At 42.1% G+C, this 12,505-nt stretch overlaps 2 protein-coding genes across 3 annotated transcripts; both read left to right on the forward strand.

Annotated features, from left to right (window-relative positions):
• The first annotated feature begins 1,208 nt into the window (after window positions 1-1,208).
• LOC133144601 (ladderlectin-like) lies at window positions 1,209-2,484 on the forward strand. Its single transcript, XM_061267440.1, has 6 exons — window positions 1,209-1,354; window positions 1,428-1,449; window positions 1,527-1,612; window positions 1,710-1,844; window positions 1,936-2,047; window positions 2,224-2,484. Exons 1-6 carry the CDS (start codon window positions 1,295-1,297, stop codon window positions 2,304-2,306), a joined length of 498 nt encoding a protein of 165 aa, XP_061123424.1. The 5' UTR covers window positions 1,209-1,294; the 3' UTR covers window positions 2,307-2,484.
• Window positions 2,485-5,835: 3,351 nt separating this feature from the next.
• LOC133144593 (perlucin-like protein) lies at window positions 5,836-7,222 on the forward strand. Of its 2 annotated transcripts, XM_061267419.1 has the most exons (6): window positions 5,836-5,907; window positions 6,008-6,023; window positions 6,102-6,187; window positions 6,277-6,411; window positions 6,657-6,768; window positions 6,966-7,222. In XM_061267419.1, the coding sequence occupies exons 1-6, from the start codon at window positions 5,839-5,841 to the stop codon at window positions 7,049-7,051; spliced, it is 504 nt and encodes a 167-aa protein (XP_061123403.1). In that variant the 5' UTR covers window positions 5,836-5,838; the 3' UTR covers window positions 7,052-7,222. The 2 variants fall into 2 exon arrangements, with proteins under 2 accessions (XP_061123403.1, XP_061123410.1); XM_061267426.1 differs by lacking the exon at window positions 6,008-6,023 and having other exon boundaries at window positions 5,836-5,917.
• Window positions 7,223-12,505: the final 5,283 nt, after the last annotated feature.

A 12,505-nucleotide genomic window follows, 5' to 3' on the forward strand; every position in this document is an offset into this window, starting at 1 on the left:
GCCCGTCTCCAAATTATAGAATGGTAAGTCATTACATTTGATGAGTTCACCACGAGGTGGGATTTAAAAAAAATAAAAAATCCACATTGCATTTGAACAAAAATCACTGCAATATAAGAAACAAGCAGATGATTCAAACAATAAAAGCACTTTTTAAAGCGGTGAGCATAAAACAAATACAACCAACCACTAATGTCATGTCCTCAAATTTGAGATCACAAAGGACATGGTCCGCAGCAAAGAGCCTGAAAAATTCAAAGAAATATGAACGGTAGCTTTAAATCAGGCACAGGCAAGATTAGGTTCAAGACTTTGGAGAGTGAGTGGTTGATTTATGTTTTTGGAGTGGATGAGGGGCTTTTCTGATTTGGGGCTTCAGTTCATGCAAGGTGACGAATCAATCGTGCCTTGATAGACCTGCTTATCTTTTCTTTGCAACCAAGCCTTACTGCATAATTAAATCAACGCATTCATAGGCAATGACTCACTTTAATTCCGAAGCAACTTCCTCAATGGTGGAAGAGTGTTTTTTAATCATTAACTGAGCGAATTTGGAAAAGGCATCAATCTGCTACTGAATGTTACTGGACTCGCTCAATGTCATGTGACACCGGATGCAACATTCAAAGTGTGTCAATGCAACCCAATATGAAAATAATAAGAATTGTCCAAGAAATACTATTTATATATTTCGAAAATGATAATCATTCTAAAAGAAATACTATTTATTTGTATATTTAAAAAAAAAAAAAAAGGACAATAGAACAATAATAAGTGTTTCAGGTGCTTATTCCAAAAACACAATACTACACATCACATGGAAATAATAGCGAGCTATAAATAACATACAATGACTTGTTGTTCAGCACATCCTTAGTTTTATAAAGCATAGAAAGGACTTTTGACATGATAAAATGATTTGTTCATATGTGGCTTCCAACTGAGTTTGGTTGTTTTAAAATGATTTAGATGTGGCTTGAGTTTGGCAATTAAGTCTGAAGGCTTCTCGGTTCCCATGAGTTGGAAGAGGATTTGGCAATCTTGATTTCTCCTGCCAAGGGTGTATCTGCCTAGATTGACACACTCAACTCGTTGAACATGTCATATGACATAGCCTACAACATTCCAGACTTCAAACTCAACCTATAAAAGGTTCGCTGGTCGTCATTCTCAGCATCCACTCATCTCCAAAGGTACGCAATTTTACACCTGCATGGTTTTTTTTGGGGGGGATCCTTTCGTACGGTAAGCTGCGAGCCAAATTTTCATAACGATTCATTCTATTATCTGACAGATGGCTCGTTTGAACCTGTTGTTCGTTCTTTGCGGCATCGTTGCGCTGACCCAGGCTTCGGTAAGATTGAATAGTTTCGAGCTTTGACTTTCTAAATTGAACACCGTGCTCTTCTTCTTTGTCGTCTTCACAGAGGCAAGACAAGGGAAAAGCCGGTTAGTAGCCGTGATTAAATCCGACGCACGTTGAACATTTCCACCGAGTGCTTTAATGTCAAACAATTGTGTTGTAGACGGTAACTGTCCCAAAGGCTGGACTCAGTTGGACAAGTACTGTTACATCTATGAACACGATCCCAGGACCTTCCCTGACGCAGAGGTACGTGAGACTTTCACATCGGAAACGACGGAGTCGTGATGGAAAATCAAATGAAAAGGAAGCGCGAGTGCCGAAACGACTTTTCCACCCCCATCAGAGCGTCTGCAACGTTCTCGGCGGGAATCTGGTCTCCATCAACAGCCTCAAGGAACACGCCCTTGTTGTTGAGCTGATTCGAGAGGGGGCTGGTTCTGTCGTCGACACCTGGATTGGACTCCACGATGCCATTCTGGTGAGATACCTTCTCATTGAATCGCCTCACGCTAGCTTATCAGCGACTGTCTGAGTGGGATGTGTTACTCAAATGTGATTTTGCCTTATAGGAGAACGACTTTGTTTGGACCGATGGCGAAACAGTTGATTTCAGAAATTTTGGTGCTCTCCAGCCCAACAACGCTGGAGGAAATGAAAACTGTGTCGAGATTGAGGCCGATGGTTTGTATGCTTAAGAATATCGCAAGCGGTGGGTGAATCCGGGTGGTTGATCAAAGATGGTTTTTCTTCTTCTTTTTTTTCCTTGAAAGTGGCATAATGCAAGCGGTGAATCTGGACGCTTGATCCAATATCGATTGAAAGTGCCATACTTGACCGCCGTTTGTGTTTTCTTGCAGACTCTCTGTGGGATGATGACGAGTGCACCGAGGAAAACCCGTTTGTTTGCATCAGACCCGTGACCAAAAAAGAATGCCATTAAGCGGCCATCTTGGGATCATATCATCTTGAATAATGTCTTTTCAAGTTTGGGCTACTTTGGGCTATGGCGTCCTTCAATGTTCATCAGACAGCCATTCATTTTTTAATGATTGCCGTCAATGAAACTTATTTGGATGGATACCACAGCTTTTCAATAAATTCCATTTTCTGAGCATAAACATACGTTTGAGTGTTATTCCTTCCCCCAAATCTTCGCACCGATATGTAATATTTAATCATAGGATGCTCGTCAAAAGCCCATTTTTAACTTTTTACGTTTTATTCGGCAATGCAAAAGGACCGTAAAATCTTATGTTGATTGTAATCGTCTTTACATATTGTTTTGAAATATAAGATATCGTGAAATATGAGATATACGTACTATAGAAGAGGGGTGTCCACGTCATTTTTTGGGCGGGCCGCATTGTAGTCATAGCTTCTTTCGAAGGGGCCATTATGACTGTCAACCCAAATCAATGTATGAGCGAGCCAGCACCTCAGCTACAAAACAAACTGGCAAATAACTCCTTTTCAAATCAGACGAGTAGAAACTGGTCAAATACCGTTTTTTCCCATGTATAATGCGCAAAATTTAACTAATTTATTGTCCTAAAACCTGGGGTGCGCATTATACATTGTATATTTGATGTGTGATATATACTATCAATTCTATGTTTGTTTGTCTGTTTAACGTGATCTTTTTATATATTTATTTATGGTCTGCACTTTGCACACACAAGATCGGTGTTTGTTTCACAGGGGTGGAAAAAAATAAAGAGACGGACGGTTGCCTTGTTGAAGGATTTCAACCTAAAGAGACACTTGAAATCGGAATTTGTGTTTTTACACTGAATGGCTTATATTTGCTTATTTTGTCATTTGAAAAATAAAGACAAATGTCGTTAAAAAATGTCGGAAAAAACGATTGGCCCCCGGGCCACTTCACTTGATTAAATCTGGCGCTCCTTGCAAAACGTTTGGACACCCCTGGTTTACAGTTTACATCACCTCGCTATGAGCCAATAAGTGCAACGCCATCAAGTGGTCGGAGTTAACCACTACAAGTTTCTATCGACTTCTATCAAATAGTTTCAAGTGGAGAAGTGGCCGGGAGTCGTATCCACCCATTAATAAAATAAAGCTCAGTTGACGAGAATATTCGTTCACGGGATCCTAGATCGTTCATGTCAATGACGTGTATTCTCGTCGCTGGCATACAAACGCTTGAATCTTGAATTTCTCATAGTACACTTCTCAGTGTTCACTTCTATGATATTGGGTATTATATCTAGGAGGACCACATAACAATAATTGAATTGTGTGTGAGTGTGAAAAACACGTTTTTCGAGAGATACCTGGAATATGAAAAGATAACAAATTTTTTCCATGTATAATGCGCCCCCATGTATAATACGCACCCTAAAAATGGCATGTTGATGCTGGAAAAAAGCCTGTACCCATGTATAATACGCACCCAAATTTGGACTCCTACTTAAGTCCGTAAACGTTATTTCAGAAAAAAGATCATCTTTGGGAACAAGCGGATGTTATTCTGCCAGTCAGTATCACTGCGCATGCGCTAGCAAACCCGATAGCGAAGAAATGTTTCGGATTTGTGTAGGGTACATTGGGACAGCAAACGAGCAGGTGATCTAGCAAGCGTCTGATACCAGAGCATTGTGTTCTTTTGAAGTGAACAGCAGAGAAGAAAGCGCATCGGTAATGGCGGCCTCCGTATCATATCCGGATTAAAAAAAATATAATATCCATCCATCCATCCATCCATCTTCTTCCGCTTATCCGGGGTCGGGTCGCGGGGGCAGCAGCTTCAGGAGGGACTCCCAGACTTCCCTCTCCCCAGCCACTTCATCTAGCTCATCCCGGGGGATCCCAAGGCGTTCCCAGGCCAGCTGAGAGACATAGTCTCTCCAGCGCGTCCTGGGTGGTCCCCGGGGTCTCCTACCGGTGGGACATGCCCGGAACACCTCCCTAGGGAGGCGTCCAGGAGGCATCCTGATGAGATGCCCGAGCCACCTCATCTGGCTCCTCTCAACGTGGAGGAGTAGCGACTCTACTCCGAGTCTCTCCCGGATGACCGAACTTCTCACCCTATCTCTAAGGGAGAGCCCGGACATCCTGCGGAGAAACTCATTTCGGCCGCTTGTATCCGGGATCTCGTTCTTTCGGTCACGACCCATAGCTCGTGACCATAGGTGAGGGTAGGAGCGTAAATCGACCGGTAAATTGAGAGCTTTGCCTTTTGGCTCAGCTCTCTCTTTACCACCACGGACCGGTACAGAGTCCGCATTACTGCCGACGCTGCACCGATCCGCCTGTCGATCTCGCGCTCCATCCTCTCCTCACTCGTGAACAAGACCCCAAGATACTTAAACTCCTCCACTTGGGGCAGGACCTCATCCCCGATCCGGAGAAGGCATTCCACCCTTTTCCGATCGAGGACCATGGACTCGGATTTGGAGGCGCTGACCCTCATCCCGACCGCTTCACACTCGGCTGCGAACCGCTACAGCTACGAAAGATACTACAGCCCAAAATAAAAATAGCTTCAACCTGGATTCCCAAATAAATCAATTCAACTCATTTCACAGAAAAAAAAAAAATGGAGACATCTGCTTTTTACGTTTGAACTCTGGATAAGGTGAGAGGTGTCAACACATCTGGTCTTGGAGAGATGATCAGGAGGCGTTGACTGTCTTGAGTCTTCTTTAAGACAACACGTCCGTACTGACACATGGCTCGAAAAACACCTCAGCTGGGCTGTTAAGCCATACTGTACTCGTAGGGGCTAATTAGAGGTCTTTTGCGTCACGACAGATTGTCTCGTTTCCGTCAGAAACAAGTTTGGCAAGGAGGTTTGGAATTTCTACTGTAATTGCCTTAATGTTTGGGTGCGGGATAGGACAAAAGCCAAGTACTGACGCCTGATGACATTCCAAATGGACCGAGCAAAACAAGTTCTTATGTACAGTGACCGTTCTGGCGTTACTTTTCACCAATCATTTTTTCACTTCTATTTGTATTGTTTTAAAAGCCACTGGTGATGTCCACTCACCGGATTTGCGCAAACAACGGGCTGATCTTGGCCGAGGTGGACATCAGCTGCCCATGAACCGGAACAAAATAGCCGATACATTCATCCGTTCACTTTCCAACCCGCTTTTTCCTCGTTAGGGGTCGCGCTAGGGCCTATTTTGGGGTCAGTATCGATATATCGAAGGAAAATATGACGCATTTTCCAATGAAGTTTGAAAAACTTGTCTGACGGGTCATGTGACTCAGGGTACGACATTCCATAAGTGTCAACACAAAGCATAAAAACTTTCCTGCTAGACATCCTCAGCATCACTCGTCAAGACCGCAAAGGTAAGCGAGCATACGCTCAATTTGACGTCCTGCCTTTCTCCCCCACCCCCACCCGCGCACGTCCATTTCTATAAAGCCAGTTGAAAAGTTTTTTTTAGAAAAGCACCCAAATGTAAATCAGTAGAAAGAAACGCTGAAAAGTCATTCTTATGATCACGCAGATGTCTCGTCTTCACCTGTTGCTCGTCTTTTGCGGGATCGTCGCGCTGTCCCAAGCTGTAAGTCAATGTACGACCACAGGACTCTCCTCCATCTTTTTGTTTTGGCTCCCTAAACCGAACATTGTGCTCTTCTTCTTCTTCATGGTCTTCACATAAGTGTAGACAAGCGGAAAGTAGGTAGCGAGCCGTATTGAAAATCTTGCTTCCATTTGACGACAGAAATCATTTGATGGCCAACATTTATGTTGCAGCTACCGACTGTCCTCCGGGATGGACTCAGTTGGACCAGAATTGTTACGTCTACCAATGTGAGCCCCGGTCCTTCTTAGATGCCGAGGTACCAAAGACTGGTTTCCTGCCTGTTGACATTCCGGAGCGGATCAACTTAACGGCTTGAATCGTTTCTCTTGATTTGTTTCCCGTCAGAGCGTGTGCAACATTCTCGGGGGGAATTTGGTCTCCATCGGCAGCGCCAAGGAAAATGCCGTCGTTATTGAGCTGATTCGAGAGGGGGCTGGTGCTATGGTAGACACCTGGATTGGACTGCATGATGCCATTCTGGTGAGATACCTTCTCATTGAATCATTTGTGTTCACTCGGTGTGCTTTGACAAGTACGTCGGTCGCCCACACCCGATTTTGTCAAGGAACCGTGGTTGTCTTAACACACGTCCTGTAGAGCGACATAGTGGAGCTTGAAGATTGGATGGAAACTGATCTTCAAATATCATAATGTTTGCCAAATAGGTCTTGGTCTCATGTGTTGTCAGTCTTTCCTTTGAAATGCAATATGACTTTATCTTACAGGAAGATGACTTTGTATGGACCGATGGCAGAATAGTTGATTTTAGAAATTTTGGTCCTAACCAACCCGACAACAATGCAGGAAATGAAGACTGTGTAGAGATTGAGGCAACTGGTTTGTATGCTTACAAATTCCAACATTGTAACAAAAAATGATGATGCCATTTTTTATATATATATATATATTAATACACACATGATGTCAAATATATTATTATATAAATATGTAATATATTCTATAAATCGATTATGACATTTGCACATTTAAAAGAAGCATAGAGCACACGTAACCCTGGTTTGTGCGTTCTCTAGCGGACCCGTTGTGGAATGACGACACCTGCACGGAAGAAAACACGTTTGTCTGCATCAAGCCTGTGGTGAAGAATTGCTGCCATTAACCAGGCATCTTCTTTCATTTTTGGAATCAAGCTAACTACCACATGATATCTGTGGTATCCTTCATGTTCGTTGCAGAATCATTCACTTTTTAACGATTGCCATCACGTAATCTTATTTGAACGGCTAACTTTGCTTTTCAATGAATAAAAAGAAATTGCTGTGCTTAAAAATATGTTTGTCACTCATTATTGTATCTTTATAGACACTGTACCGATGGCAATTGTAAATTTCAAAATGGATTGATGCATACTCTAATACGCTGGATGGCGCTATTCCCTGCAAAATGGATTGATGCCGAGCGAGTGGCCTACATACTCTAATACGCTAGGTGGCGCCATTCCCTAATACGTTGGTGTGGATTCATTATTTCTATATTAAATAACCCCAAAAAAGAAACAGCACCTACTACACATGATTCATTTCAGGGTGTATTCATTCATTTAATTTTGGCACTTTGGGTCCTCAATACAAATCGTATTATCCTTCAGTAATGTTTACCTCAAGTCCTGCGTCAATTTGTTGCCTCCATTTTTTCATGTTGTGAAAGCCGGCGACATATGTTTCCGTGTACCTGGGAGGAAGCTTTGAAAGGATGAATGGTTCCAAGGAGAGTCGACTACTTGTAGACCTAGTTTGAGTGTTTGGCAGAGAAAGGAAGAGAAAAACGGAAGCTCAACTGCACATTTGTTTGAGTGGAGAATGTTTTTGTCGTTGCTTTTAGTTTAGTTTTCTTCAGAATTTCTACTAATTAGATGAGGTGGCATGAAACATTGCAAACTGTATCGAGACTGTTGCTTCACCTGCTGGATCTTACACAACAAGCAACCTATATCAAATTTGTCATAACGTCCAAATCAGAACCAAAGTGTTTGGAACGTAAAAGGGACGTTGCTTATGTACTTTGAGGCAGTTTCAAAAAAGAATTGATGGCCAGCCAGCTGAGCCATTTGGAGCCACCATATACGGGACGACCTGTGTTCAACATTGTTAACAGAAATGTTGTTGTTGCTTGCTTGCCTGCCTTCTTCGCACACGACGTACAAATGTGACGTCAGAGTCGAGGAGCCCCCCCACAAACACACACACAAAGCACCTCGGTGTTTTTGCTATAATTACCTCATTAGTGTTTTTGTTCTTTCACAGTACAAAGGGCAAGTCATTATTTGATGAGTCAAAAGGATAAAGCACTTCCAGTGACGACACTAATAGGTAGTTGGATGGTATGCTACAAGTCCAGTTGGTAAGCATGCTTTCCACTTAGGAGTGTCAATCTTTATAAAAGCATTTCACCTCAGGGCGACTGGCAGGAAAGTTTAAGAGGGCAAACATCCAAAACCTGACCTCCCTCACTTCCTGATTTTTTTTTTTAGGGTGTCAGTAACTCAAACGGCATGGCTCGGCTTCAACTAAAGGGAGAAATCCAATTGATTTGCTCGTTGTAATGGGTCCTTGGTCCCAGGGCCACATCTAGTCATTCTAGAAGCACTGGAAGACATCTCAAGCTCACCGCTTTACTGTGTCCGTCGTTTCCAGAGATTGAAGGAACTGAACCATCAACCAAGCAAAGTTCTCTACACCGACAAAAGATTTCTGAAACGCTCGTCCTTGAACAAGCAGAACTTTGCTCACAATTGTGAGAGCACTGCTTGACAAATGAGATTTCACCAGGCATTTCTTTGAGGTTCTGATGCATCCAACAACGGAACATTTGGATCTCTCCGAGTTGTTTGGACTACAAAAGTCTCTCAGTGTTGGGGAGCCTGAGGACTGGATAAGGGCTTGCCTCCGAAGGTGATGGCGCTCAGAACACAGGCGGGAAGACGTGGTTCATGAATTATCTATCGTGTGTGTGATTCTTGGGAGACTGTGTGAATTGTGTGAAGGGTGTGAACGGTGCGGTTCTGCAACAGACAGAAATACAGCACGTAAGTCACACAACGCTCCACTTCTGACGTCACACAACACTGGTAGACAGCACGCACACAAACACACACACGACATAACTGACTGGACGTAACTGTTCCGAGAAGCAGAAATGAAATACTCCAGACAACACACCAAACATGCGTCATCGTAACTTTCCAACGTTCAACACCCAATATATATTGATTTTCAGCATCAACATGGGAACCTTTCTAACACTCGGAGTAATAAAGATGGCGGCTTAGCGAGCCAACCACTTTCTTTGGTACTCCCGCCTCAAAGGATGTGACGTAATACAGTAGTCCCCAAACTTTTTGGCGCCACGGACCGGTTACGTATCAGAAATATTTTCACGGACCGGCCTTCATATAAAGAAATAATACATTTATATGAATGCATAACTAATAATATATTTATAATAAATACAATGAAATAAAATGATGCGACTGGCATGAAAACAAGTATAAACGACATATAAATAAAACTCACCATGACGTTGAATAGTGGGAGGGCTGAGCTTGTTTCTCACAAATCAAGCCGGCCGGGCGGGCAAGTGCTTAAAGTTGGTCTTTGAATGCAGAGTGCTTGGTCTCCATGTGCCCAGAATTTCCAAACATCTCTGCTTCTTGCTCCTTTTTTGCTTGCTTCGCGGCCTGGACTGAGGTGACACGTCACGTGACCGAGACGAGCGTCTTGACCTGAACCGACGGATGTCATTGGGAGAGAATCGCCAATATTTTTCAAAATAAATTCTTCTACTCATTTTTGCTAGCTTTGCGGGCTCGACCGGGGAAACATGTCACGTGACCGGGATGACCTTCTTTCACCTGAATTAATTGATCGTCGATAAAAATAAAATAAAATTAAATCCTGTGCGGCTTGGCAGCCCGGTACCAAGTCGTTGGGGACCACTGACGTAATAGAGAAAAAATACGTAATGGAAAATGGAGAAAACTGAACGGAGTAAAAAAAAAAAATAGCCCCCAAACAGATCGTAAAAGTATCTCTGGAACACCTGGAAGGATAGATGACTATGATCTTGGTGGCTCCTAGTGCACAATAAAATGAATAAAAAAGCAAAAAAATAAATAAATAAGTGGATTTTCTATGATAATGACACAATAGTCATGATAGTCCATTTTCACGAATAAACTCAGTTTATGTATTTTTTTTTACGCATTGACGCGGCCAAAACGTCTTTTGGGGGTTGGGAACGGTCATAATAAATAAATAAATAAATAAATAAATAAATAAATAAATAAATACCGTTTTTTTCCGTGTATAGTGCGCCCCCATGTATAGTACGCACCCCTAACAATGGCATGCTGATGCTGGAAAAAAGCTTGTACCCATGTATAATACGCACCCAATTTTTATGAATTTTTTTTAATTTTTTTTTTAATTTTTTTTTTTTTTTTTTTTTTTTTTTAAGTCCCAAAGATCGTCACACACGCAGGGAGGCAATGGGTCCCATTTTTAAAGTCTTTGGTATGGTCTTAACTAGGCTGGATGTCATTTTTTTTGTTGGCGTTGATTTCTCCGACTGCCCCTAAACGCACCACCGCGCTCCGTGCGCACACGGCGGCTCTGTATGGGAGAGACGTTGAAGAGGAATAAAAACACCCTTGGAAACCAAAACTTGCCCCTCGTCGTGACTCGGAGCCGCAACAAATGTTTCGGATTTGTGTAGGGTACATTGTGACAGACGGCAAACTAGCAGGTGATCGAGCGAGCGTCTGATACAAGAGCATTGCGGTCGTATGGAGCGTGTTTGAAATGAACAGCAGAGACGAAAGGAACAAGGCAAAGTGTTGTGAAATAAAATATTACCTGTAATACGCATTTTGTTATTTGCTGATTGAAACTGCTAATTCAACTGTGAATTGAAACTAATAGGTGGAGAACTGAACTCTCGCTCTTTATATAGCTGACGTGTCTTGCGCAACCGTTCTGCGCATCTGTAATGGCGGCCTCCGTATGACGTCCGGTCCGCGATGGAGATTAAAAAACAAACAATATTTGACAATAACACACCATCGAGGATTGCACCATCGCATCAAACGATGTGTCGTCAATTATGAATTTTACTAAGTGTGTTGGGCAGGATGGCTGAATGCGATGCGCGATTGACAACAAACAAGAAGAAAGGTGAGTTTTATTTCGGGGGAGATTTGTCATGTCTCGTCCCCAGTTTTGCTATGTGTCTAGGTTGCCATAGTTTCTGTTCGTGTCACCCCGCTCTTCCTGTGTCACCTCAATCGATGTAACGTGTTTTGTATTTAAGTCCTGTCTGCCCCTCGCTCACCGTTGGATCATTGCATGTGTTACTGTCATTCTGTTCCTGTCTTTGGTAATGTCACCCTGTCTTTTTGTTCCACAACTTTGTCGGTCAGTCCTGTTGTTGGTTTTGTTGTACCATGACTTTCTTTAAAAAAAAAAAAAAAAATTTAAAAAAAAATTTTAAATTTTTTTTTTGTACCCATGTATAATACGCACCCCAGATTTTAGGACAATAAATTAGTAAAATATTGCGCACTATACACGGAAAAAAACGGTAAATAAATAAATAAATAAATAAATAAATAAATAAATAAATAAATAAATAAATAAATAAATAAATAAATAAATAAATAAATGCGTGCAACCTCTTTCAACAAAATTCAAACATCTCAATTAGCGTGTAGGTACTAACACCCTTACGAGCTTTTGCGATTGCTCATTGAATAGACAAGAATTTAAAAAGTAATTAAAGGTGACTATTGTCACTGCTAACCTTTTTAGCATCTCCCTACATTAGTAGGAAATCGTCTTTGTCTTTGAAGCTGTGACAACTGATGTGGAAATTGTTGAAGTCTGTCATCGAGACTTACGCAAGCAGACAGTTACTATGTAAACAAAACATTGGTTGCCGTTCATTTGGGACCATCGTGAGTCATAAGGTTGCTAGAAAGTGTACATCGTGTTTTTTCTCTTATTGGACTTGGGGCGAGGCTTAGGGTGAGGGTGTCCGCATGTGTAGAGCAGTGGCGTAGCCAGGAATCTTTCCAATAGGGGCGCGCGCCCACAGGAAAAAAAAAAAAAATCGAACATCACTCACGCCGTTCGCTGATCGCTAAAACAACATCCGGGTCCGGGAGGCAAACGGTGAATGGAGAACATCGCGCACATAGAATAGCGCAAGCACATTCGCGCAAGACCGAAAGAAAAAAACGGCATGAAAATGAAGAATCGAAAAAGCTCGATTTTTTTCAAGCCCCGCCTCGGCTACGCCACTGGTATAGAGGATCAAAACTGCCAAAAACAAAAACGCACCAATAAATGGTGAAAAAGACATTTAAAACAAATAGAAGAATGCAATTGAATTTTTTTATGATCAAATCAACAAAAATGTATATAATTCAAAATAAAAGTTTCAAATTAAAAACAATCGAAATAAATGGACATAAATGGGGTAAGGTCAAATAACAAAGGCCCATTTGCTTAAAGCGGCTTAGTATAATGACCCTTGGGTAATAGCTTCAGTCATTAGA

Source organism: Syngnathus typhle, linkage group LG2, assembly GCF_033458585.1.
Source record: "Syngnathus typhle isolate RoL2023-S1 ecotype Sweden linkage group LG2, RoL_Styp_1.0, whole genome shotgun sequence".
Classification (NCBI taxonomy): domain Eukaryota; kingdom Metazoa; phylum Chordata; class Actinopteri; order Syngnathiformes; family Syngnathidae; genus Syngnathus; species Syngnathus typhle.